The sequence below is a fragment of the Eumetopias jubatus genome, unplaced genomic scaffold (assembly GCF_037043125.1).
Source record: "Eumetopias jubatus isolate StellerSeaLion01/CBP00866 unplaced genomic scaffold, mEumJub1_p1.0 scaffold_7, whole genome shotgun sequence".
In the NCBI taxonomy this organism is placed as follows: domain Eukaryota; kingdom Metazoa; phylum Chordata; class Mammalia; order Carnivora; family Otariidae; genus Eumetopias; species Eumetopias jubatus.
This window is the reverse complement of record NW_028274813.1, coordinates 26488173-26512626: the sequence shown is the minus strand read 5'-3', so window position 1 is coordinate 26512626 and position 24454 is coordinate 26488173. Positions and strand designations below refer to the sequence as shown.

At 45.2% G+C, this 24454-nt stretch overlaps 1 protein-coding gene across 2 annotated transcripts; it reads left to right on the top strand.

Moving 5' to 3' along the window:
* Nucleotides 1-1893: 1893 nt before the first annotated feature.
* Nucleotides 1894-23473, top strand: BATF (basic leucine zipper ATF-like transcription factor). 2 transcript variants are annotated; one of them, XM_028100025.2, is made up of 3 exons: nt 1894-2199; nt 4515-4619; nt 22914-23473. In XM_028100025.2, exons 1-3 carry the CDS (start codon nt 2137-2139, stop codon nt 23121-23123), a joined length of 378 nt encoding a protein of 125 aa, XP_027955826.1. In that variant the 5' UTR covers nt 1894-2136; the 3' UTR covers nt 23124-23473. The 2 variants fall into 2 exon arrangements, with proteins under 2 accessions (XP_027955826.1, XP_087880637.1); XM_088024511.1 differs by lacking the exon at nt 1894-2199 and adding an exon at nt 3615-3727.
* The last annotated feature ends 981 nt before the right edge of the window (nt 23474-24454 follow it).

Sequence of the window (24454 nt, the reverse complement as noted above, 5' to 3'; positions counted from 1 at the left end):
CCTTGCCCAGCCTTTCCCAGAATCTTCCAGATGACCCACAGACTCATGAGCTAAATAAATGGTTGTTTTAAGCCATTGAATTTTTTTTCGTGGTTTGCTAGGCAGTAAAAGCAAACTGATTCACCATCTCATTCTGGGAAAAAGTCAAAGCACTGACTATATCTCCCGTATGCAGAACATTGCCTGATGCATGGTAGGTGCTCAATAAACATTTGTCGAATTAAATTCATAAATGGAGTTAGTGTAATGAGGGAAACGGGGGGGGAACTAAGTAAATAAACTAGTAAAATGACAAAATTTGTAAGTGCTATGAAGGACACAACTAATGGCTGGGGTGGAGAACCACAGAGTGAAAGTGGGAAGGTGGTATTCCTGAGGCTCCCCATGTCTTTCAGGATAAAAGCCTTTATCATGGCCTCCAAGACCCTACCCCACCTGGCTCTGATACATGCCAGCTTCATCTTCGGCTAGTCCTCGAATACACCAAACACTCACACCTCAGGTCGTTGCCAGAATGCTCCCTCCCTTCCTTCCCTTCCTTTGAGTCGCTGCTCAGATGCCCCCTTTTCAGTAAGGTCTTCCTGACCACTCTGTAGAAATAGTAACCCAATGACCCCCAGCATTCCCTAACCTCCCCTCCCTTTCTTCTTCTCCACAGCACTTGTCACCAGCCGATGTATTATACATTAACTTTTGTTTGCTGTCTGCCTCCTGCACTCGAATGTATCTTCCAGGAGGGAAGGAATTTTGTTTTGCTCAGTATACCCTTAGGACAATAGTGCCTTCAGACAGAAATCCCGCCAGTGGATCCAAAATCCTTTAGGGGCCATGCTTCCTATCAATCCTAAGACTAGCAACACAAGCGTTTGGCTTCGAGTCATCCTGGGAATAAAGCAAGGGCTTTTTAAAAAGCCAAAATGCCCAGGTGAGTGTTGCATTGCTTACTGAAAACTCTACAAATGTGCTCACAGAAGACTAAACACTACAAGTAACACCTGTCTTCAGAGCGTATTTTACCGTCTGCTAGGGGCATTCTCATCCGTGCTACCATTTGCTTCTGGAAACAGCCCTGAGAGGCAGGCAGGGCAGATTTTATCACTCTCCATTTACAGATGGAGCTAGAGGGGCACTGAGCTCTGCTGAGCTCCGCAAGGCAAGGCCGGCAGGCATTCTGGTAAAGTCCGAATGCAAGTCCCAGTTGGTGTGGCTCTGAGTACAGTGCTCATTTCACTATTTCTTACTGTTCCTCCAACCTGGGCTTTGACCCGGTGACCCTCCTGAATCATTAAGATTCGAAGCCAATCTTGAGCTCCTGGAAGCCCCTCAACACAGGAGGCTTCTCTTCCCTAAAGACAGCATGCCGCCGAGAGGCGTAGGTGACGAACAGGCATCTGGAACATCCACTGCAGAGCCTGCCGGTGGCTTCCAGATCTCCCCGGGCCTCTTCTGTGCGGTAGTCAGGCGAGGACCAGGCTCCAGGGTGGGGCGAGGAAGGCCTGCCACAGGGCAGGATGGGCAGCTGCTTTCGGGTAAAAACCAGAAAGAAATCCCAGTCTCCCTGCTTTATTTGGGTTTAAGAATCAAGTCGGCTGACAACGGAAACTCTTTCCCTGCTGCCCTCTCCTTTCGGCCCATGTTGACAGGCGACGGACTTGCTAATTCGGGCTGGGGTTTTTCCCTGCCTGGGCTGTTTTTCTCTTTTATCTTCATCAATTGAAGAGAGCTGCTCTGCCTTTTCAAACAGTCGGAAGGTATCTGGGGTTTTGTGTATTTTTTTTCTTCCTTTCATATCATTCTGTGGGTCTTTTCCCAGATATGTATTTTCTCTCAAATTAACTTCTAACTTGTTTAAGTTTCCGCCCATGTGACTTCCAGTGTGAGTTACCAGAAACCACAAGAGAGAGAGCGCGCGCGCGAGCCCCGAAGCGAGCGACATGTCCCTGTGGGGAGCAGTGCCTCTGCACCCCCGAGTGAGGAGGACGCAGGGGTCAGAGGCGGCTGCAGGGCGGGCAGAGGAGGGACCTGTGCAGGGGGGTGAGCTGGTGGCCTGGCAGCAGTCAGGAAGGGAGGCCGGCTGGTGACCGGAGAGCCCCGAGGCGCCTGGGGGCCGTGTGGAGAGCCCGGAAGATTGCAGCCATGCCTCACAGCTCCGACAGCAGCGACTCCAGCTTCAGCCGCTCTCCGCCCCCGGGCAAACAGGTAGAAGCCCCCCTTTCCCTGCAACCCACCTTCCCTTTCCCTGCGGAGGTGGGGGCAGTCGGAGGGCGACGGTGGCCTGTCCAGGGAGCCGAGGAGCCAGGAAGTGGCTGGCGGCAGGAGCACCCTGTCACACTTACGACGACGGGGTGTTGGCGGCTAAAGCTGCGCCTGTTGGCGGAGACCCTCCTCCTGCACCCGCGCCGCCAAAGCCCCTTTTCCTCTCCGTTCGCAACCGGGCCCCCTGCCTCCGCCTCCCCCCACCCGGGGCCCCCGCCGCACGAAGCTTTCTAGGAAGCCAGGAGGAGACCGTGCGGCCAAGAACCCTGGTCTCTCAGAGGGAAGGGTCCACCGTTCTCCAGGGCGGTAGGGACGCGAGAGGCACCGCGTTGCGGAGGCTGCTGGCCTGCCCAGCCCATGCGTGTGGTTTCGCGGGAGGCAGCCATCAGGGCAAGGGAGGGAAGCGGCAGGGAAAAGCGAAGAAGGAAAAAAAAAAATAGCTAGCTAGAGGAGGAAGCCAGGCAAGCCCAGAAGAATCTCTCGTATCTCCTGGGGCACTGGCCAGCAGAGAGGGATGCAGGGAGCTGCCACCAAAGCCTCTTTCCCCTGTGGCTTCTGGACGGGAGGAAGGAGTCAGGAGGCGGCATCCGAGCTTGCTGGAGACACTCCCAGCTCAGCTCTGGGGAAACCAGAGCGATTGAGGTAGAGAGTCTGGGAGTGTTTGGAATCGAGATTGTGACTTCCAAGTCAAAAGTTTTCAGCTGGAGGCTTGCCCCCAAAACGGGACACCCTGCCTGCCCCCAAAGCTTCTGGAGCTTTCTCTTCACCAAATTCCTTGACATCCCTCTCCAGAGAAAGGCTTCTTCCTTCTCACCCGATACATCAAGGGATTAACATTGCTTCTCCAACTTTGTGGTTTAAAAACCACATTCTTTCCTTCGCACAGATATCCAAGCGGGCTTGCAAGATGCTGCAGCCGAAATAAAAGTATCTAAACAGATAATAGAGCATCTGTCATCAACGTCGTGCAGAAGGGCAGCAGGTTGGGAGGAGTCATAGTGGAGACCTCTAGTGGGCAAACAGTCCAGTCCTGTGCTCCAGATGGCATCACGCTGGCTCAGGCTGCCTGGAAGTCTGTACTCTTCTTAGGAAGGAAATTACTCATGGCTTCCATGGTAACCTAGTTCCCCATGCCCCTTAGAGAAAAGCACTTCCTTCCCATCTAACCCGATGCCCTCCTACTGCAATGGCCTGGAAGTCTTGGGCACACTGGTGGGACTTATGCTTGCTGAGCACAGAGACTTGCCCCAGGAACAGTGCCCTTGGATCCTGTGTGGGCATGAGAGGGAACAGGACGGGGGTGTGGAAGGGTTTGATTCAGACTCCTATACTTATCCTGCAGTATCTTGGGGGGAGAGCTGGAGCTAACCTCTCTGCCCAAGGAGAGGACATGTCGATCTGTGGAATATACTTAGAGGACGCCCAGAGGTCCTTTCGCCCTAAGCACCCATCCACTACCTGCCGCAGCCAGGTAATCTCTGCCATTAAAGCTGTCCTTGGCCTCTAGTTTGTATTAAGCATTGTGCTCAGGGCCACGGGGAATGTCAAGGTCACTGAGCATAATGAAGGGAATGCAGGAGAAAAAGAGGCAGATCTGGGATGGGGACCCCAGCCCAGGGATGTGGCAGAAGACACGTGGGTACAAACCAGTGAGGGGCGGGAAGTGGCTTGGAAAGGCATCAGACTTAGCCTCAGAAGGTGGAAGGCCTGGCTTACTGTAGGCTCCTGGGCAAGCCCTTTGAGCCTCAGTCTCCTCACATATAAGATAGAAACAATAATATTAACTGCACAGAATTGAGGAATTAAACAAGAGCACCTCTGAAAAAGCACTTGCATGGAAGTTGGCACCTAGTAGGTGCTCAGCAAAGTTTTGGGGGGAAAAATAGCAAGAAAATTCTAGGCCAAAAAGTGAGAGAGTAAGGGTGGAGCAGCCCTGAAGGGAGGAGAGGTGATAAAACACACTTCATCGCCTTAACCATTTTTTTTTTTCCAAATACAGCCCTATCAAGGCCCCAGGGTCTTTTTCCTCTTCCTGTAGCTTTGGCCAAAATAGCTATAGGGACCTAAGAGAGCGTAACAGTGTGGGGAAGAGTTCTCTCTTGGGCTCAGCCTTTTGGTAAGCCGGGGGGTGAAGGGGCAAACGAAAAGACGTGAAGAAATGCAAGGATGGGCGGCCGGATACCAAACAGCACGAGAACCTGCTTTCACTCAGAAGAGAGGAGCACACTCACCTGATTCCCCTCACATCTGCTTCCCAGGACCCATCCGATGATGTGAGAAAAGTTCAGAGAAGGGAGAAAAATCGCATTGCTGCCCAGAAGAGCCGACAGAGGCAGACACAGAAAGCTGACACCTTGCACTTGGTGAGTGTTCAGAACTTTCTTCAACCTCTTGAGCCTGAGGCTTTGCTCCCCACCACCGGTGGATGCTTGGAGCACAGCTTTGAGTCTGCCTGCATGGGGCTATGGGTCTGGGGGCGGGGGGCGGGGAGGGGGTGAGCGGAGGAGTCGGGCTACGGGGTGCAGTAAGGAGGAGAGGCTCTCCTCTGGGTGTATTGAGAAGATTTAGTAGCAAGGAATGAGCCAGGGAGCTGAAAAAGAAAGGAGCCCTTCTTCCTGACCCCCTGAGAGGGCATGAGGTGTAAATGAGTCGATCGACTGTATGAAGGAGGGAGGCTGGGTGGAAGCAGAACCACCTAATCAGAGATGGGGTAGCCAGAGAGAGCTCTATCCCTCTCGAGCCTGGAGAGCAGAAGGCAGGCTGGTCTTTGGGAAGAATTTAGAAGGTGTTAAGCACTTTGGGGGAGCCCAGGATCCCGGTGCGAGGATTGCCTATGGTCCCACCCCCTAGGAGGCCAGTTGGCAGCCACCCTGGTCCCTACATTTGGGACAAGGAGGTCCACAGGGTGCTGCATGTTACTCCTCTTTCCAGAACATCATTAAGGTTTTATTCTGAAATATCTTTCATGATATCCCAAGGGGTCTGTGAAAGATGCGGTTTCAAGTGCACTTCTCTGGGATGGTCCCTATTCTGGTTGGGTTGCCTCCAGTCTCAAACTTTCTAGAGAAGGCCTTGACCCCTGGCTTGAGTGGGAGCCTAGGGTAATGCTGAACTGCAAGTCCACTGGAGGACCAAGGCCCTGGTCAACGTTTCTGAATTCTGGCTGCATGTTTCACAGAGCGGTGCTTCCTCCTTGTCTCCCATACCTTACCACCTTAGCCCTCTTCATTCTGCGCCTTCATTTGGTCCTTGGTCAACCAACTCTTACTTCACTGGCTCCAACCTCTACCATCTCCTCGCCCCTTCCTCTAGCAACCCCGCCTCCCTGTCCTTCCTCCTGAACCATTCCTGAACCTCTCGCAGCCTAGTCCTTCACTTCAATGGTGAAGGACAATTGGTACCCAAAATAAGTATGTTTGTGTTTATTTGAAAGATTACCATGGCAATCAGCCAGTTAGAATAGTTGTTTTAATTTTATCAAGAAAAAGTAAGATGTAGTTTTAGGGGGAAGAAGAGATGCTTCTTTTAGCTTTGTATGGAAGCAGAGAACGGTCTGCACCAACATCTCTGACTAGAGGCTTGTGTTTTATTAGAATGTATTCAGCATATCTTCCATTGCGTTCCAACATAGTTTTCAGTTCATAAGTATTTGTTGAATTGAAAAAAAAGTAATGAATGAACAACAAATTCTTTCTTCTTTTTGATAATTATGAGCAGCTGCCTAAATGTGAAGTTGTCGGTGACACTGCTACTTACATGTTCTCTGTGATGTCAATATGATTTAGGGTCTTAACACACTCCCTCCCGTTTACTATTTGAAGCTTGAAAATCTGTGATCACTCACTCATCTCTATCAGAGTCTGATTCTAATTCAATATTCTTTAGAGCAAACAAATAAATAAAAATTGGAAAGGATAAAACCTTCCTTTTTGTATAAGTGGACAGTGTCCCGAGACTGTAAATCTATGCGCTTTATAAGTTTGTACTATTAAAAAAAATAGTAAAAATTATGGGTAGCTCAGCGGCTCTACAGTCAGAAGTACAGGGTTTGAATCCTAGCTCTACCACTTGCTCTCTGTGTGACAGATCTTAGAGACGTTCGACCTCCCTTAGAGTCAGTTTCCCTATCTATAGATTGGGAAATGACAGTAACTACCTCATAGAGATAGCGCATATAAAAAGCTCCACACAATGCCTGCCATATAATACTCAAAAAATTTAAGTATAGGGGCGCCTGGGTGGCTCAGTCGTTAAGCGTCTGCCTTCGGCTCAGGTCATGATCCCAGGTCTTGGGATCGAGCCCCGCATAGAGCTCCCTGCTTGGCAGGAAGCCTGCTTCTCCCTCTCCCACTCCCCCCCGCTTGTGTTCCCTCTCTCGCCGTGTCTCTCTCTGTCAAATAAATAAATAAAATCTTCAAAAAAATTTAAGTATAAAAAAGTAATTTTAATAATAGTTATTAATATAGAAGCAAGATAAATCACAACTGGGGCACCTGGGTGGCTCAGTCCATTAAGCATCAGACTGTTGATTTCAGCTCAAGTCAGCCCCTCCCTCTGCTTGTGTGTGTGCATCCTCTCTCTCTTTCTCTCTCAAAATAAATAAATAAGTCTTTTAAAATAATTACAACTAAAATTATATATATATATCAAAATCTCAGGGCTGAGAGATTTTTTAAAGGCTGGAAAGTTCAGACACACTTTCGATGCTTGAGATTCCTCTATACACTCTCCCCGCAACCTCCACCAACGAAATGGTCCCCAGTGTATGCCTGTTCACTTCTAATGACAGAGAGCTCTTTTCCTCCTGATATGAGCAGAGGAAGCATCCCTATCTTGAGCTATACTACTGTTTCCCTGTAAATTCAACCCACTGGTCTTTGTTCAAGCCCAGGGGGACATATCAATGAGGGGAACATGTATGTTTCTTTGCTGTGCAAGTTTTTCAATGGATTCAGCTGTCTCTCTCTCTCTCTCTCTCTCTCTCTCTCTCTCTCTCTCTGTAAGACAAGAGTTAGAACCAGAAGATTTGGCCCATCTTGATTATTCTAGTCATGACTAGATTGAGATGATCTCTGGGGCTTGGAGAGCATGGAGCCTCCAGTCATGCAGTCAACACGTCCACACCCACACCTCCAGCCTCAGTCTCTACAATGTTCCCATCTTCCCCACACCTGGACACAAACTCCTCCCCACTCTTTTCTTTTGAGCACCACAGCATTCGTTTTCACTTTTTGTCCGGTGAGTAGGTCACACTGGTTGACACAGCTAGCCTGGGGGTTGCAGCCAATGCAACTTGTTTCTTGACTTTGGGTAAAAGCTTTTGGCAGCAACATACAAATCTGCCACCATCAAACAGAGGGTTTGGCTGTGGTCTGAAATGTTCATTTCCTCTCAGATGTAATCAACCATCTTCTCCATCCATTATCCTCTTAATTATGTTTGTGATTCAGGTAGAAAATCTTCTGGTTTACCACTAGCATGCTTAGGGTTGAGTGCTTGGTTTACCCTTGACTCCATGCTTGGCTCCACAGGTTGAGGTTCTGGAACCATTCTCTGGCCCTTGGAAATAGCCATAGGACCCATCTACCAATATTTTAAAGACCAACTACTGTATCAAATAAGGACTATGTTTGTATTACTGTGCTAGCTTCATGTGCTGGGGTAATGTTGTTTTCTCGGTTTCAGCTTTGTCACTATTATCTCTCTTAAAATAACAAAAGCATTACTTCATTTCTCCAGTGAGAGTGTGGGATACTTACTATTTAACATTTTCAGTATCTATCCTATAAATGGTTTACAACAAAACACTATACATGGAAAGGAGCCTCTTTCCACAATTGTCTAATCTTATGCCAACTTTATAACAGCCTTGGCATTGACTACCCCTCACATAAACTGGATCAGGTACTTCTTTTCATAACTGTGATATCCATAGAGTCCACATTCTGTTTTAATTCTCCTTTGTTGGGTGTTTCACACAAGCCCCTACTACACTTATTTCCTTTCCTCCCACAGACAACTATAAAATCCTTTAGGCACACTAAATGCACTGATTAAAAAGGAGAAAGGCATATAATTTTTTATTAAAATTTTTTTAAGTTTTTATTTAAATTCCAGTTCGTTAACTTACTGGACCAGTTCATCTCCAAAAGATATCAGCAGCTAATAAGTGGATCCAAGATAATCAGTTGAAAAACTATTAAAAATAATAAGGGAACCCTGTCAGCTTTCAAAATTAACACAAAAAGTAATAACTTTCCTATATGTAAACCATAACCAATTAGAAAATTTAATGGGAGGAAAGATTCCATTTGTAATACCAACACTGGCAAGTGGAAGGCAGGAATACATGTAACAAAAAATATGCAGGGCTTAACTTTTAAAAACTTTAAAATTATTCTAAGCGCTTTCAAAAACACTCAAATAAGTAGAAAGATATACCTTATGTAAAAATATGTAAAAATAACAAAAATTTTCCATAATCTATAAATTTAACTTAATGTAACCCCAATAAAAACCCAATACAACTTTCTGGAAGTTAGGGGAGACTTAGATTAGTTATTCTAAGTTCTTAGTGAAGAACAACCATTGACAATTTCCAGGAAAATTTTAGAGAAGGGTAACTAAGAAGATTAGCTGAACAAAATATATTAAAGTGAATTATAAGTATTGAAATCAAAACAATATGGAAAAGACAGAGCATTTGGCAGAACAGAATACAGAAAGAGACCCCAAAGCAAACTGAAAATTAAGACCCAAGTACACATGTCAATTCCTAAGAACAAGACACAAGAACAAATGCAAAATGATGATGATGGCATTTCAAACCAGTGAAGGAAAGCTAAATTATTCAATAAATAGAATTGGGACAACTGGCTAGCCATTTTGGGAGGAAGAAACTAAAGTCTTTATTTCTCATACAACATGAACACAGATTAAATGTAAAAAAGAACACTAAAGAAATTTGGGGGAAAAAAAGAGCATTGAAAAATTATTTTGGAATGAAGACTTCCCCAGATAAAGTACAAAACCCTGAAACCATAAAGGAAAAAACCTGACATATATTACCTTTATACATAAAAAGTGAAAATTTCTGTATATCTCAAAATACTAGATGCAAAGTCAAAGGCAAATGACAGATTGGGGAAAATATCTGTAACATATGACCAAAAAAGGGCATATTTACTTTATATATCAAAGCTCTTATGAATGAGAAAATGATTAACCCAAAAGAAAAACAAGCAATGATTATGAATGGGCAATTTACAGAAAAAGAGAAATAAATAGCAAATAAATATGGAAAAGGTTCTAGACCTCACTTAGAGAAATGACAATTAAAGCAACAGTGAGCTTCCCTGCCAGACTGGCAAAGACAAAAAATGTTGCTAATATGTGATGTTGCCAAGACAATGGAGAAGCGGGCACGACCACACACCACTAGTAGGAGTATGTTGGTACAACTCCATTAGGAGGCAATTTAACCATGTCCATCAAAATTATAAGTGCACATACCCTGTAACTTGGCAATTTTACATTTAGAAGTCTAGTCACAAATGTACCCACAGATCACACAATTATGTACATGATATGAAGATAATCATTGCTGTATAGTTTGTTATAGTAAAGACTGGAAACAAGCTAAATACCCATGGATAAGGAACTAATTAAATAAACTATAATTTGTCCATTCAGTGGAATACTTGGAGCTGTTAAAATAAGTTACATCTGGATGTGTTAATATGAAAAGATTATCAAGCTTCTACATTCTTTTTTTTTAAAGATTTTATTTATTTGACAGAGAGAGACACAGCGAGAGAGGGAACAGAAGCAGGGGGAGTGGGAGAGGGAGAAGCAGGCTTCCCGTGGAGCAGAGAGCCCGATGCGGGGCTCGATCCCAGGACCCTGGGTGGCTCAGTCGTTAAGCGTCTGCCTTCAAGCTTCTATACTCTGATGTATAGAAGGTGACAGGTCCCGGGTCACAAATTTTCACTCTTAAGTGAAAAAGGTGTGACTATCGTACATAGATTGCCCCCATGTATATTTTTAATAAAAAGAAAAACATATATGTGCCTATGTGTATGAACTTAAAATTTTTCAGATAGCTTTCCCCCGAGGTTAATATTTCTGAAAAGTAGGATGAAAGGTCTAAAGCAGGGATTTTTTTTCCTTTTTTATATAGTTTGGGTGTTTTTATTATGTGCTTTTATTTTTATAATGTAGATATTTACATTCCCAACATCAGTCATTACCTCATATGCATTAGGATGATTTCTAATTTTGATTTCAAACATTGAATAGTCTTCCTCTGTAACATTTTACCTCTTGATCATCCTACATAAATATCTCAGTCCTTTGGGAAAACTGTCACTTGAGGTTTGTAAGGAGTGACCCTAAAGTCTACAGTACTAGATAAAGCCACTATAAGGGATGGCAAATCAGTGTCACTTGTGTGGCCATCCTGGTTGATTGCAGTGGCTCGAAGGATTGCGAGTCAGTATCTAAAGTCAGTGGGAAAGAGAGTTGAGATCACCTGAGAAGCTTTGTTCATGAAAAGGCTAAACGTAGGAGAGATGTTGGGCTGACAGTAATATTAGCCCGGAGCTATGCCTTTGACAAGTCAGATCTGGCCTCAAGAATGGAACTGGAAGCAAGGAGGAGTAACAGGGCCAAATCTGAAAGCTGGAACTTGGGTACTCCCTTACCTGGGGGTGCGAAAGGTGCTTTCCTGGGGCTGGCTCCTGAGGGAGTCCCGTAGTAGTCTAAAAGTAGAGGAACATTTACAGGTTCCAGGATATATTTTAATGCCATATATAACAAATGTCACGAGTATAAATTATGCATGAAATGAAGCTTAAAGCTGTTGCTGTGAGAAATACGGTATTTACAATCGGAGGAAAATTGAGTAACAGAGGAAAAGCAGCTCAACAAAGATTTCAATCCCCTGGGCCTCCTTAGAATGACACTATTGTTCTTGGTCTTCTGGGGAAGGCTGGAAGAGAAAGCCGTTTGTGGTCCTTCTTCACTTCTGGGGTTCTTTTATTTCTCTCTGGGAGACCATGCCATAAGTGTACTGGCGTAGAGAAGCCATAGGTCAAAAACAAAAAACACAGAAGGAATGTTCTGGCCAGTTCCACCCTTAAAAAATTCAGTGAAAATCAGTGAACCACCTGTGGAAAAGAGGCATTTGTCTTGGGCCTCTGTTGCTATGAATTTCTTTTTATTAAAAATATATTAATTAAATACATGACTGTGTACCCAGTGCTGTGCATTAAGTGCTCATTTCATCTGCACAAAAACCTTGTTTTATAATTTTTGTATTAGGTTAAGTAATTTGTCCAAGGTCACACAGCTTGTAACTAGGTCTGACAGACTTTGAAGGCCGTGTCCGGAAACCACTATACTATACTGCCTCTTCCTTTGGACTCTCGTGAAGATGTATTCATCTTCCCTGATATCTTCCTTGAGTCTCTCCCTGACTTTGCTTTTTTGTTCTTTAAGCAACATCATCCAAAATTCACACTTGTTCCTTCTCCATCATTAGGCCTAGTCAAGAAATTAAAGTCTCTACGCAATATATCAATATATCCATTGAAACCCCTTTTAAATAAAGCTGTGTAGCAGTAAATATTAACATCTCATATGAGAACACTCTTTGGCACCGCAATTCCACTTATAAGAGTTTGAAGAAAAGAAATGCGCAAAGATGCTCAATTCCTCATGAACAGGAAACACTTTATCAATACTATAAAATTGGACAGATGCCCAATTTATAGGTGATGAAGCATATTCGGAAACATTCAGACACTAGAATTTTATGCTGCCACTAAAAATGACTATGTAGATCTGTATCACTGAAAGATGTCAATGACATAGCCCTGAGCGAAAAATAGCAAGCTACAGAGTATGCAGAGGATAATCCCGTTAATGTAAAATTTGTGGGTTTGGGGCATGTTTGCATGCATAGAGAAATATCTGGAAAGATATTCTCCAAAATGCTAATAGTGATTCTTTCTGAGTGATTGAGTTTTGAGTAGCTTACCTTACCCTAGTATTTTTCTATATATTTTTTATTGTGATGAATGTGTACCATTTTAAAAATCAGAACAACAAAATAGTAGACTATTTTCATTTGGGAAAGAAAAACATGTCAAGGCAATCCACCACCCCTAAAATGCTTGTACCACTGATGATGAGTCAGGGTGGTTTAAGTTTGGGAGGCATATTTGAAAGGAGGCCAGCTCCACACCAGTCCTGACATTTATAAGGAATTTCTGTTCAAATGAGAAGACAGGTCCCGGGTCACAAACTGACAGTGCCCGTTCAAGCAGGAGTCTTCACAAAGCTGCCATCAGCAGCATCCAAACATCTTTCTCCTGAAAAGAATGGGAGTCTCACCAAAAAGTCCTTTTCCAAGCTGCTTGGGGATTTTCTTAGTTTCCTCTGTGGGACTCAGTCTGACACCTTGCTTCCTAGGTGGCATAGATTGGTTCCAGAGGACAAAGTCCCCTTCAGGCTGTGGGATATCTGTAGAGAGTCTCATTATGGGTGCACATGGTAGCTTGGGGGAGAGGGGCTAACAATAATTATGGTCATATTCCCTTGTTTATAAGATCACAGAATTAAAAGAAAACTCAGGGATGCTATAGACTAACCTGCCATGTAACCAATGGTGACACCAAGGTCTTTCTCAGGACACCTAAGAAACCAAACCTCTTGCCTGCCCACCATTTGCTTTTGTTTTGGACCCACTTTGTTGAACAGGACTTTGCTTTGTAGATGGTGTGGCTCTTACATGTCTTTTGCAAAGGGTAAGCCAAGAAGTAAGCCATTAACCAGAAGGTCTGAATGACCTAGACAATCTTTAGTAATATGACCCAAGCATATACAGCAAGAGATGAGAAAGAGAGTCCAAGGTTGAGAGGCGCTAAAGTTTAAATGTTCCTTTATTTTAAAAAGGTTGTAAGTTGTGATCCAAAATTAAAGGGATAATAATACATTGGGGAAAATATTTGCATCAAATTAAATAAATGCAGATTTCATATTTATACCATAGAAAGAACATCCTTTTAAGAAAAACATCAAGACTCCCATAGGTAAGTGGGAAAAAGCTATGAACAGAAAGCTTATGTTACGTTTTTCATACCAAAATGAAAATAACCCAACTTTCTATTCTGATTGTGACAATGATACATATTAAGAGTTTCTCAGCCTCGGCACTGTTGACATTTTGAGTCGCATCATTCTTTGTTGGGGGAGGGGGGTTGTCCTGTATGCTGTAAAATATAAAATCTACTTCCTAGATGCCAGTGGCAGCAGCTCACCCCACAGCTGTGATGATGAAAAATATTTCCAGACCTTGTCAAATGTCCCCTGGGGGGCAAAACTGTCCCTGGTTGAGAACGCTGTACTAGGGAACAGACACAGAAAATTCTTCCTCCTTGGTAATCAATAACTTGTAATATTACAATGAAATTAAGAAGCCTGGGGTGCCTGGGTGGCTCAGGCGGTTAATCGTCTGTCTTCAGCTCAGGTCATGGTCCCGGGGTCCTGGGATCGAGTCCCACATCGGGCTTCCTGCTCAGCAGGGAGTCTGCTTCTCCCTCTCCCTCTAACTGCCGCTCACCCTGCTTGTGCTCCCTCTCTCAAATAAAATAAAATAAAATAAAATAAAATAAAATAAAATAAAATAAAATAAAATCTTAAAAAAAAGAAATTAAGAAACCCTCAAAAGTCTAACTGGCAAAATAAATTTTTTTAAATCATAGTGCCGAAATGACAATGGGGTTGTAGTAAACTTGACTATGTGTTCACTGCTGGTGACACTGTATATCTCAGGTAACCCTTTTATAGCAATACAACCATGAGCTGGAAGACCAGTTGTGCCCTTTGCCCCACTAATCTCACTCCTACGAATTTATCTTAGGAAATAATTGAACAACACCCAGTATGGATCAAGATGTTCATTGCAGCATTGCTTATAATGGCAACATTTTGATAGCAACCAAAATGTCCAACATTAAAAAACCATTTTGGGTAAATTGTGGATCTTCCATTTGATGACATAGCCATTAAAAATGATAATTATGGTGATTATGTAGATGTGACAAATTTATGACAAAACAAAATATAAATTGTATTTACAATGATTGAAATTTTATAAAAATAAGTATGTGTTTCTTAGGAAAAGATGGCAACAGGTGCAAATGAAAACAGTTGTGTTAAAAGTACTAGGATCATGGGTGGGTATGATTTTTTAAAAAAATATCTTAAATGTAGTTATTCTGTGTATTTTTTATTTAAAAACAAGAAAATGGTCAGATAGAGATCTGAGTGAATTCAGGAGGACACTGAAGACAAGGGCAGAGATCATATCACTGAGCTAGAATTTAGGGGTCAGGTTCTAGTAAATCTTACCATTTATCCTCTAAACAGGAACACATTTGGAAGTGAAAAGAGCGCTAGTAAGAATGACACCAGGACAATAGGTATGGACTGGGACTGTCCCAGTACACATTTCATCACCCTCGGTTTAGGGAAACCAAGGAGGGTGACCTGGAGCTCTTATAAAGCAGGATATTTATTCAAAAGTAGAATAAAGTTCAGAGCCAAGCAGAGTGGACTGGATTCCTAGGGCCAAAATGCAATTTCCTACAACTGAGGATCCTCTAACCAATATGTTTTCTGGGTACTCGGCTGGTACAAGTACCCAGAAAGCATTTTGTTTAGAGGTGGGGCAGTCCAGAAAATTCTAAAAACAAAAGCCATATCCCCAGTACTAGATCCAATGTTAGGAGAGATGATTCATCCACTCAACAAGTATATATTAGCCTCCTATGTGCCAGGTACGGTTTAGTCCAGGCACTGAGAATACAGGAGGGACAAGACAGAGTCCCTGAATTCATGGACCTTACATTCAACTGGAAGTCACACTGGAAAACAGGCAAATAAACGAACAGGCTAATCATACCAAGTGAAGAGTACTTCAAATAAAACCAAATAGTGCAATGTTGAATATGGTTAAGGGACAGGGTGGGGATGGTGATCAAGGAAGGTCTGTTTGAGACCCTGACATTTGAGGTCAAATAGTGGTATAGAGGAGACTGGGAAGATCTGGGGAAAGGGTGTGCTCAGCAGAGCCTTGAGGCCAAACTGTGTGTGGCCAGTCAAGGGTCGGAAAGATGCCTTGTGGGACGGGGCCTCTAAAAGCATGAGGAAGAGCTCAGGAACAGGGGTGATGGAGCCGCAGGGAGCAGGAACCAGATGGGAGTGGGGTGGGGCTGGGGGATGGGTCAACAAAACTAATTCAGCTCTGCTGGGGAATATATCTGAACCTAAACTCTGATCTACAAAATGCGAAGCAATAGCACCTCACTGGGCTGTTTGGGAGTTAAATGACAGCAAATATAAAACCAAAGCAATATTGCATTTTTTTGTTTTGTTTTGCATTGAGGGGAAGGTTGTATTTATTCATTCATGTGAATGCAAAACGCTTGGCATTTTCCTATAAATCAATCGGATGTAGGTATCAGATGTATCATTATATATGAAAACATATGCCCTCTTTTCCAGTTGTTTATAAAAACTTCACGAACACTAACTGTTTCATTGGCCTGGCTTTTTACCACCACTGGTCAAGTCTCCTTCATTTGGTATAGATGGGGAAAGTCCAGTTCCAGCTCAGGAAACTATATGCAGAGTTCTTAAAGTGCTGTTAATTCTGCTACTCCCACCCATAGCTTCAGTTTGGGGAACAAAAGTGTTGCTAAGTAGGGATCTGACCTGGGCCTTTTTTAAACAGGGAATCTCTTACACTCATTTGTAACTATATCAAGTAGAAGCTATTAAAGGCTTGGTTAAACACTCCGTTGGAAGGTTCATGGACGTCACAAATTTACTTAGAAGACTCTTCCTATGCAGGATTTGGTAAATTATTATAGAACCCGAGTTGGCAGCCAAGCAACTTGATCTCATTGGACACTTACTATGTACTGGGCACTGCCCTAGTCAATGATGATGAAACAGTGAAGACAGTGATAGACCCTCACAGAGCTCAACAATCTAAAGGGTAACTAGTTTGATAAAGTTATCTTTCGTGAAATTCTAGTAGATACCCTACCTCCTGCTTTTCCATCATGAAAATGAACTGTTCTGGCCTACTTAAAATTGTTTTCACCAAATATAATAGCAGTGTGGTAGTGAGACACTTTCCCTTAAACAGGCATTTACTTCAGAAGATTATTTTGACTTAGAAGCTTTCTCCCACTTCTCTAAAGTTATTTGTATTATATTTATTTTATTTATCCTATATATTATAAAATTAAAAATATTTAATGAAACAAAATATAAACATATAAATTTAATAATATTAAACATTGCCTATACTTATATCTTTATATATATATTAATTTTTTATATAAATTCAATTTAGTTAACATATACTGTATTATTAGTTTTCGGGTAGAATTTACTGATTCATCAGTTGCATATAACACCCAGTGCTCATTATGTCAAATGCCCTCCTTAATGCCCATCACCCAGTTACTTCATCCCCCCACCCATCGCCCCTCCAGCAACCCTCAGTTTGTTACCTATAGTTAAGAGTCTCTTATGGTTTATCCCCTTCTCTGTTTTCATCTTATTTTATTTTCCTTTCCTCTATGGTAATCTGTTTTGTTTCTTAAATTCCACATATGAGTGAAATCATATGGCATTTGTTTTTCTCTGACTGACTTATTTCACTTAGCATAATACCCTCTAGTTTCATCCACATCATTGCAAATGGCAAGATTTCATTCTTTTTGATGGCTGAGTAATATTCCATTGCATATATATACACCACATCTTCTTTATCCATTCATCTGTCGATGGACATATATATTTTTAAGAGGAATCAGCTATGAACATGATTCATTAAGCTCACCTGCGAAAGTCTCGATGCCCGAGACCCACTCCAGGACAATAAAATTGGAACCTCTCACACTTGGTGAAGTTCAGGAATTAAGATTATTTGAAGCTCTTCAGGTGACTTCAGTGTGCAGCCATGTGCATGTCGTAGAATGTGTAGAATGAGTTTGGAACATCTATGAGGGTTGAGGGTATATGTACCCAGACTGTCCCCAGAGGCCTGGCAGGCTTAAAAAAAAAACCAACAACAACTTGATTCAAACCTTTGTGTTCATGGCAATTACTAGTTGTTTGTTTTTTGGAATTGGGCTTGCTAGTGATAACCTTTCTAACTTGAGGTATCGGTCAGGATTGCATTCAGGTACAAGTAATAGAAGGACTATCAAACAGGCATCACTAAGTCACAGTTTGTCTTTCTCGTATCACAAGGAATTCAGAAGTGGACAGACCAGGGCTACTGCAAGAATGTCATCAAAGAACCAGGCTACTTCTCTGTGTGTGCAGGTATCCTCAGTATGTGGCTTTCATCCTCAAGGCTGCAAGATAGGTGCTGGACCTCCAGCCATCAATCTGTGTTGAGGGAGGGTGGGTTTTGTCCTGGTGAGGCTTTGCCTTTTTAATTGGAAAGGGAAGATCCACCCCCAGGTACTTCAGCTTACATCTTATTGGGCAGAAACTGTCACAGGGTCTTGCCTAGCTGCAAGAGAAGCTGAGCATTTGATTAAATTCTTTTTCTAGCTCTCTAGAGGGAAGCAAGGAGAAGGAGGTTAGGATAGGGAGAAAGTAAAGATTTCTCCAAAATCAGACTTGTTCGTTATTCAGTGCAAAGACCTGTGGTTTCATGATTCCTCTTCTCTCCTAATTGGGTAAGGAACAGGAGTTGGGGCCAATTTCCCCAGGATTGGTGGAAGGGATAGGCATAGATCCCACCAGGGCTTGGGAAATGTCCTATGTCAGTTCACAGACCCCTCCAGCAATGGTGGGCTCCACCATGTATCTGCATTTGGTGGATTGGTAACTGCTGGAGATTGAACATAGCTAGGTGTGAGAGATAAGCTTCACTCATTACTCTCATGTTTAAGTGTAGGTGAGAGCTAAAAGGTCACCCAATCAGTAAATGACTACATGTTCTGTTGAGAAGGAACACACAGGGACTATTTTCACTCTTCTGGAAACCATGATTAGAACATTCAAGAAGAAGGTCAAGGCACTAAACCAGACTTGGCAAGAAGGAGGACCAAAGCCCTGCTCAGAATGCCCGGAGACTCCCTGCTAGAGCCTTGGGCCAGAACCTGTCCTTGGCCTTGGTCCTAACTGGCTTCCCTGTGGGTAAGAGAACTGTCTGGGGATTCCCCATCATTCAAGAGTTCTTTGAGTGACCCCCTTTCAGCCCCTCCAGTAGGGAATTTCCCAGAATGTTCCCACACCCCCATGAAGCCTCTTCCTTAACCACCCCCAAGCTGCTTGTAGTTCATGATAGAGTTGGCATCAAGTAACTTCAGAGGTGAGGGTGAATTGTGAACATTACCATCTGGATTTGCAAGAGGTGGGAAAAGAGGGAAGATGAAATTGGAAAGCCAACAGGGCTGAGGCCTCCCAGGAGATAATTACCAAACATCATAAGATTTAAACAAATGTCAAAGACAAGAGAATATGGTGGACACAGACTCTGAAGCCAGACTGCCTCATTCAAGTTGTGGTGCTGCCACTGCAAGATGTGTGACCTTGAACAGGTTACTTAACTTCCCTGTACTTTTAGGTTGTCCTCTTCTGTAAAATGTGGATTATCATATTATCTACCACATAGGGTTGTTGCAAAGATTAAATATAAAAATAACTGTAAAATACTTAAAAGAGTGATTGGCATATGGTGGCATTTAATAAATGTTAGTTATTAAGTCAAGCGAGACTATTCTTTTAAAAATTTAGTTTCTACTAATTTTTTTTATATAAATTGAGTCTACATCCCTCTGCCCCCAACAACCTTCCCCCTGACACCCACGCACATCCCTTCCTAACAAGTGGGGGTTAAAGGCTAATACGCTCAAGTATTTAGTTCGGAATCTGAAATATTCGAGAGTTGAAGAGGGCTTGGAGATTTTCTAAGCTAATGGTTCCTTCTAATGTTTTTCAATATTCACTGCACATTAGGATCCCCTGGGAGCCTTTACCAGCCCAGTGCCAGGCTGCACCCCTGACTGCTTAAATCAGAATCAGGCACCAGTTTTGGTAAAGCTCCCCAGGGAATCCCACTAATTCCAATGTGTGGCCACGGTTGAGAACCATTGTTGTGGTCCAGTCTTCCTGTTCTAACAGGAACTGGGGCTCAGAGAGGGGAAAGCGAGTCATAGAGGCTCACCTAGCCAGGACCCCGGTCCCCAGTTACTGCTGATGGAGCCCACCATTGCCATGTGTTTCTGGACCTCACTCTGCATGTGGAGGAAGGCCTGGCCTTGAGTGAGCCCTCTAAAAGAGTAGCTGGACAGAAGATATCCTCCCAACTCTGGGAAGGAGGCAGATGATCAGCTCTGTGACTGGAAGAGTGTGACCAACTCGGGGTTCCAGTGTGGTGTTTAAAGATCACCAAAATCGAGACCCAGTGTTGTCTTGGGATACTTATAGGGCAGCCGAGGACTTCTTAGTGATCTCTGAAGACCTTTGCTTACTTAAGTCATCCATCTCTCGGGGCAAGCATTGGGTGTGCCAGAAGAAGAATGAGGCTGAAGATGGGGAAGCCTTGAGCCAAACCCTGCTCTGCCCCTATGTGGTTATGGGGCTTTGGGTCAATCGCTAAAGTGTCTGGACCTCTGAGAAAATCAATGTCTTGAGGCAAATTCCAAAGCCCTCTCTCCCAGCACCTGCTGCCACCAGCCTATGATCATTTTGAGGGGTATTTGGGGTAGGTTTGTCCCAGGGTCTCAGTTGGCCTCATCTGAAAAGTGGGGATAATGGTAAGGGCTGGCCTCCCATGTCCATCTCAGGGGGTTACCGTGAGGAGCCTGAAGGACTGAAAGGAATTCTAAAAAGTGGAAAACAGGTCACACGGAAGCCCAAATGCTGGCTTACTGCTCCCTGACTGTAGCAGAGGATGTGTGTGTGAGAGGCCAAAATTCCCTTCCCAAACATTCCTCTCCCCTCCCCGCTCACTGAGCCCTAGGTTCCCAGCCAGCCCTGGGAAGTGAAGGGAAGTCGGGGAGTGTGGTCAGTGTACCTCTGAGTAAGCAGCTGTCCCCGTGGCCGCCTTGGCCAGCTGTCCCCTTGTGAGTCCTTTCTGGGGCATGACTGCCCCAGGGAGGGTCAGAGTGGACTGAGCAGTGGCAGGTGGGGACATGTTGGGAGGGGGCCCCAGATCAGCCACTTCCTCCTGCAAGGGAAGTCAAACTCTTCCTCTTGCCAGTGTCTGGCTGGCTGCATGGTCCCTGGGTTGCCAGGGCTGGTCTCTCCGGGGCCCTAGCAGGAAGCTGTCTTGCTTCCCAAGGTAAAGACGAGTTTCTTGTCACAGGTGGTGGTTTTCTGGTTAGAGGCAGCTGTGGTTGTGAACCCCCTCCCAGAGCTCTGGGATCTGTAAGCGGGGAGGGGGGTGGGGGGGCGGGTAAGCGGGGAGAGAAAGCTAGAGAGAGCTCAGCAGAGCTTGCTTGGGGAGGAAGAACCTGCTGTCACTTCCCGAAAGCTGGGCCTGCCTCTAGGCGGGGAGAAGGTCAGAGCGGTTGGTCCCTGTGGCCCGCCTACCCCACCCCTCCCTTCTGCCTCGGGGTTTGCCCAGGCTCTTCGGAGCACAGAATTTACAGTAAACGTTGTCACCAGTGGAAACTCTCAGAGGGGGCGAGGAAAAGGGCTAGAGGAAGGGGCCAGGACTCCCGGCCCCCAGTTCCCGTCTTAAACCCCCCCCCCCACACACACCCAGTCTCATGGGTTGCTTTCTCTTACCTTTCGGTAAAGAGGGGATGCCCTGCCTCTGGGATGTGCCTGGAAACAACCAAATGGTAAGATAAGTGAGCCAGCCATACCTTGCAGAAGAAGAAGCCAGTGCCTCTGACTCCACCATCGTGGGTCCCACCCACCCCAGCCCCATTTTAGAAATGGGGGTTTCTTTTGTACTGACCTAGGCACATTTTCTAGCTCAAAGCCACATACAGGAAATGCCAGGCTGGGGCTGAGCGTGCTTGCATCTGTCCTTCACAAGGGGATGGAAGCTGGCCTGATGGGTAAGGCCGCAGTCATACGCTCCTCTACCCCTTAAAAAAGAACTCTGGGGTTCACCGATTAGGGCAGTCGGCAGCGTACCTAGCCTTCTCGTTGGACCCCAGCTCATGCTCCCGATGGGTTATGTAAGGCACCTCTTAAATGGCAAGTTATCTTACGTCTGCTCACTGCCCACCATGGTTTTGAGTCAACTGCTAGTCCAGCAATCGGTGTGATCAGCCAATCAAGAGACATTTGAGATCATACTATGTGCCAGGCACTTACAAATAGGCACTTAGTAGCGCCTGACTAATTAAAAACCAATGTAATATTGTGTTTAACTTGTGTTTTAAAACTTGCCTGATCATTAGAATGACCTCGGGCACTTGTTAAATATTCAGTGAATTCTCAGATTTCACCCCAAATCCCAAACCCCCTGAGTTAAAATCTGTAGATTTCAGGAACAGCCTGAAACTCTAATAAGCCCTCCAACTAATTCTAATGCTATGGCAAGTTTGGGAAATGCTGACCTAAGTCAAACAAAACTAGAAAAATTAAGGCCTGGATGCCAACTCAGGTTGCTTTTTGAACTGAAGCGTAATTTATTTGCCTCTCCAATGCCATTTTCCCTTCCTCTGTGGCACCAGTGATTAGATTAGTCGATCTATTTGATTGACCCAAGGAACGTGAACCTTCAAATCACATTGGAAATGCAATTCCCCTAGGTAGCACTGTTTTCCAGTAAACGCTAATTACCAGAGTGGAATTGTTGATTAATTAATGATGTGATCAGTAATCAGCACCCTTTGACCCAGAGTTTGCTTGATTAGCATGTATCTGATGGTGCTCCTAAGCAACAGGGGAAAGGTGTTTCTGGAAAAAAGCACATACGCATGGGTGGAACACACCCAGAGTGCTGTAAACCAGGCTCTCAAGTGAGCAGAATGGCGTGGAATCGAACCTTGTGGTGGATTTTGACCAGTTGATATTTATAAAGACCCTACCTAGTGTTCTAGAACCTGGTTAAGTAGACAGTTAACCATGGACTCCATATGACTAAAAGCAGACACTGGGAACATTTGGAGAACTCGTGGTATAAGATCAAGTGGAAAAGCATGAAATTAGTATAAACAGTTCTCTCAAATTCTTTTCCATTTTTTCAGGCTCTCACCTGTCAGCCTGTTTCCCTTAACATACACTTGCCACTCTCAGCCCACACACACATTCCCAGAGACCCACGTACACACGCACACAAAGGACCACGCTCCCATGCATTCCCACGTGCACCTCTATCAGGTGTGATCATACGAACCTGCCATCCTTATAGGTCAAACGGACAAATACCAGCAATTTTATGGGTTCAACCTTTTATCTATGCACACACATATGTGTATTATAAATGTACCCACACTCACATATGACACACACAAATACATGTACACAGAAAAATTCACTGATGCCCCTCCCCACAGCTGTGCTGGTGAGAACCGAATCTGTCTCCTCCTGCCCCCCGCTCCCCATCCCATTCCCTCCTTGACAGTTATCTCTGATTCTGACCTTTCCCCTCACAGGAGAGTGAAGACCTAGAGAAACAGAACGCTGCTCTGCGCAAGGAGATCAAGCAGCTCACAGAAGAGATGAAGTATTTCACGTCGGTGCTGAGCAGCCATGAGCCCCTGTGTTCGGTGCTGGCTGCCAGCACGCCCTCGCCCCCCGACGTGGTGTACAGCGCCCACGCCTTCCACCAGCCTCACGTCAGCTCGCCTCGCTTCCAGCCCTGACTTTCCAGAGGTGGGGTGGTGGGGGATGGAGCCCCCTGCCCCCAGCTGCCCTGGCAGGCCTCAGGAGGGGCACACAGACTGTGGCCAGGCTGCCCTCGGCCCTCAGGGCCCCCTCTCCATCCGGAGACCCGGAGGCAGAGGCCTGGACAAGGATTGAGCACAAGACTGGAGCAGCTGGGAGTGTGAGAGGCCACCCAGCGGCGTGGCCGCCTGTCAGGGTGTGCTGAGCCCCCATGTGGATGGGAGGCCCAATCCAGAGTTCAATCAAACATGATGCCCAAGTCCCACGGTATAGAGGGAGGAGGGCGGGGTGGGGTTATTTTTCTAAATAAATTTCTTAAAAGAAACCAGCTTGGCAAATGGTTTTCCTTTTTTACACAGTTCCTTGAAACCCTAAGTTCTGTGGGGTCGGCACCTTCTTTTGTCCTTGGTCTCAAGAGTCCTTCAAGATCTGGAGACTGCTAATGTCTCTTCTTTTCCATGGTTTGTTAACCTACTTGGGAAGCCGGGTCTTTTCAAAGCATCTTCAATCCTCCCTGTAGGCATCTTCTTGGTTTCTTCCCCCAGTCACCTCACCATGACCCCCCACTTTCTGTTCCTCACCACCGCACCCTTCCTGGATTGTCAGCAGGCCGTGCTCCAGACACCGGGAAGGACCAGAGTGAGATGCCCTTCAGAGGAGGGGTCCCTTGGGTTGATACTACCACCTATACAACTATGCTCACTCAGCTCTGCCCGAACAGCCAGCCCTGGATCCTGCTGCGTGCCAGGCCCCGTGCACGGTGTTCCAGTGACCCTATGGCAACACAAGGGAGGCACTGCCTCATGCTCTCACGAGGCAGCCTGTGGCTTGTGTCCATGGGGACTTTCCGGCTAATGGGCCTACATGTCCCGTTAAAGACCCTACCTTGCCTTGGGAAGCTGTGACAAAGCACACAGGACTTTGCCTGTCTCCATTGGGCTCCACAGGCTGCCATTTTGAGCACAGTTTGAGGGCGGAAGTGCCTCGTCAACACAGGCTGGTCTTCTGATCTTCGGATTCATTAGCTTTGGCAGAGCCTGAACCCAGCGTGTTCTGGTTCCCCTGCTCCAACGTCCACAGGTGCCTAGGCCAAGCGCCCACTGGCCTGCACCTCACAGGTGCCTAGGCCAAGCGCCCACTGGCCTGCACAACACACACAGCCTCACCCCACAGTGGGGCCTGCCCACACCCACAGCCTCCACTGAGTCAGCTGGGGACAAAAGTGACAGGGAGGTGTCTGGTTCAGCCCCTTCCACAGCTACTTCAAACTCATCCCTTGATCCTTCAGAGGGACTGCCCCTGTCCACGG

Coding starts and splice junctions, on each gene's coding strand:
- BATF (XM_088024511.1), top strand. CDS start 3,647: ATGTCGATCTGTGGAATATACTTAGAGGACGCCCAGAGGTCCTTTCGC. Junction 3,728..4,514: donor CCACTACCTGCCGCAGCCAG/GTAATCTCTGCC, acceptor TCTGCTTCCCAG/GACCCATCCGATGATGTGAG. Junction 4,620..22,913: donor AAGCTGACACCTTGCACTTG/GTGAGTGTTCAG, acceptor TTCCCCTCACAG/GAGAGTGAAGACCTAGAGAA.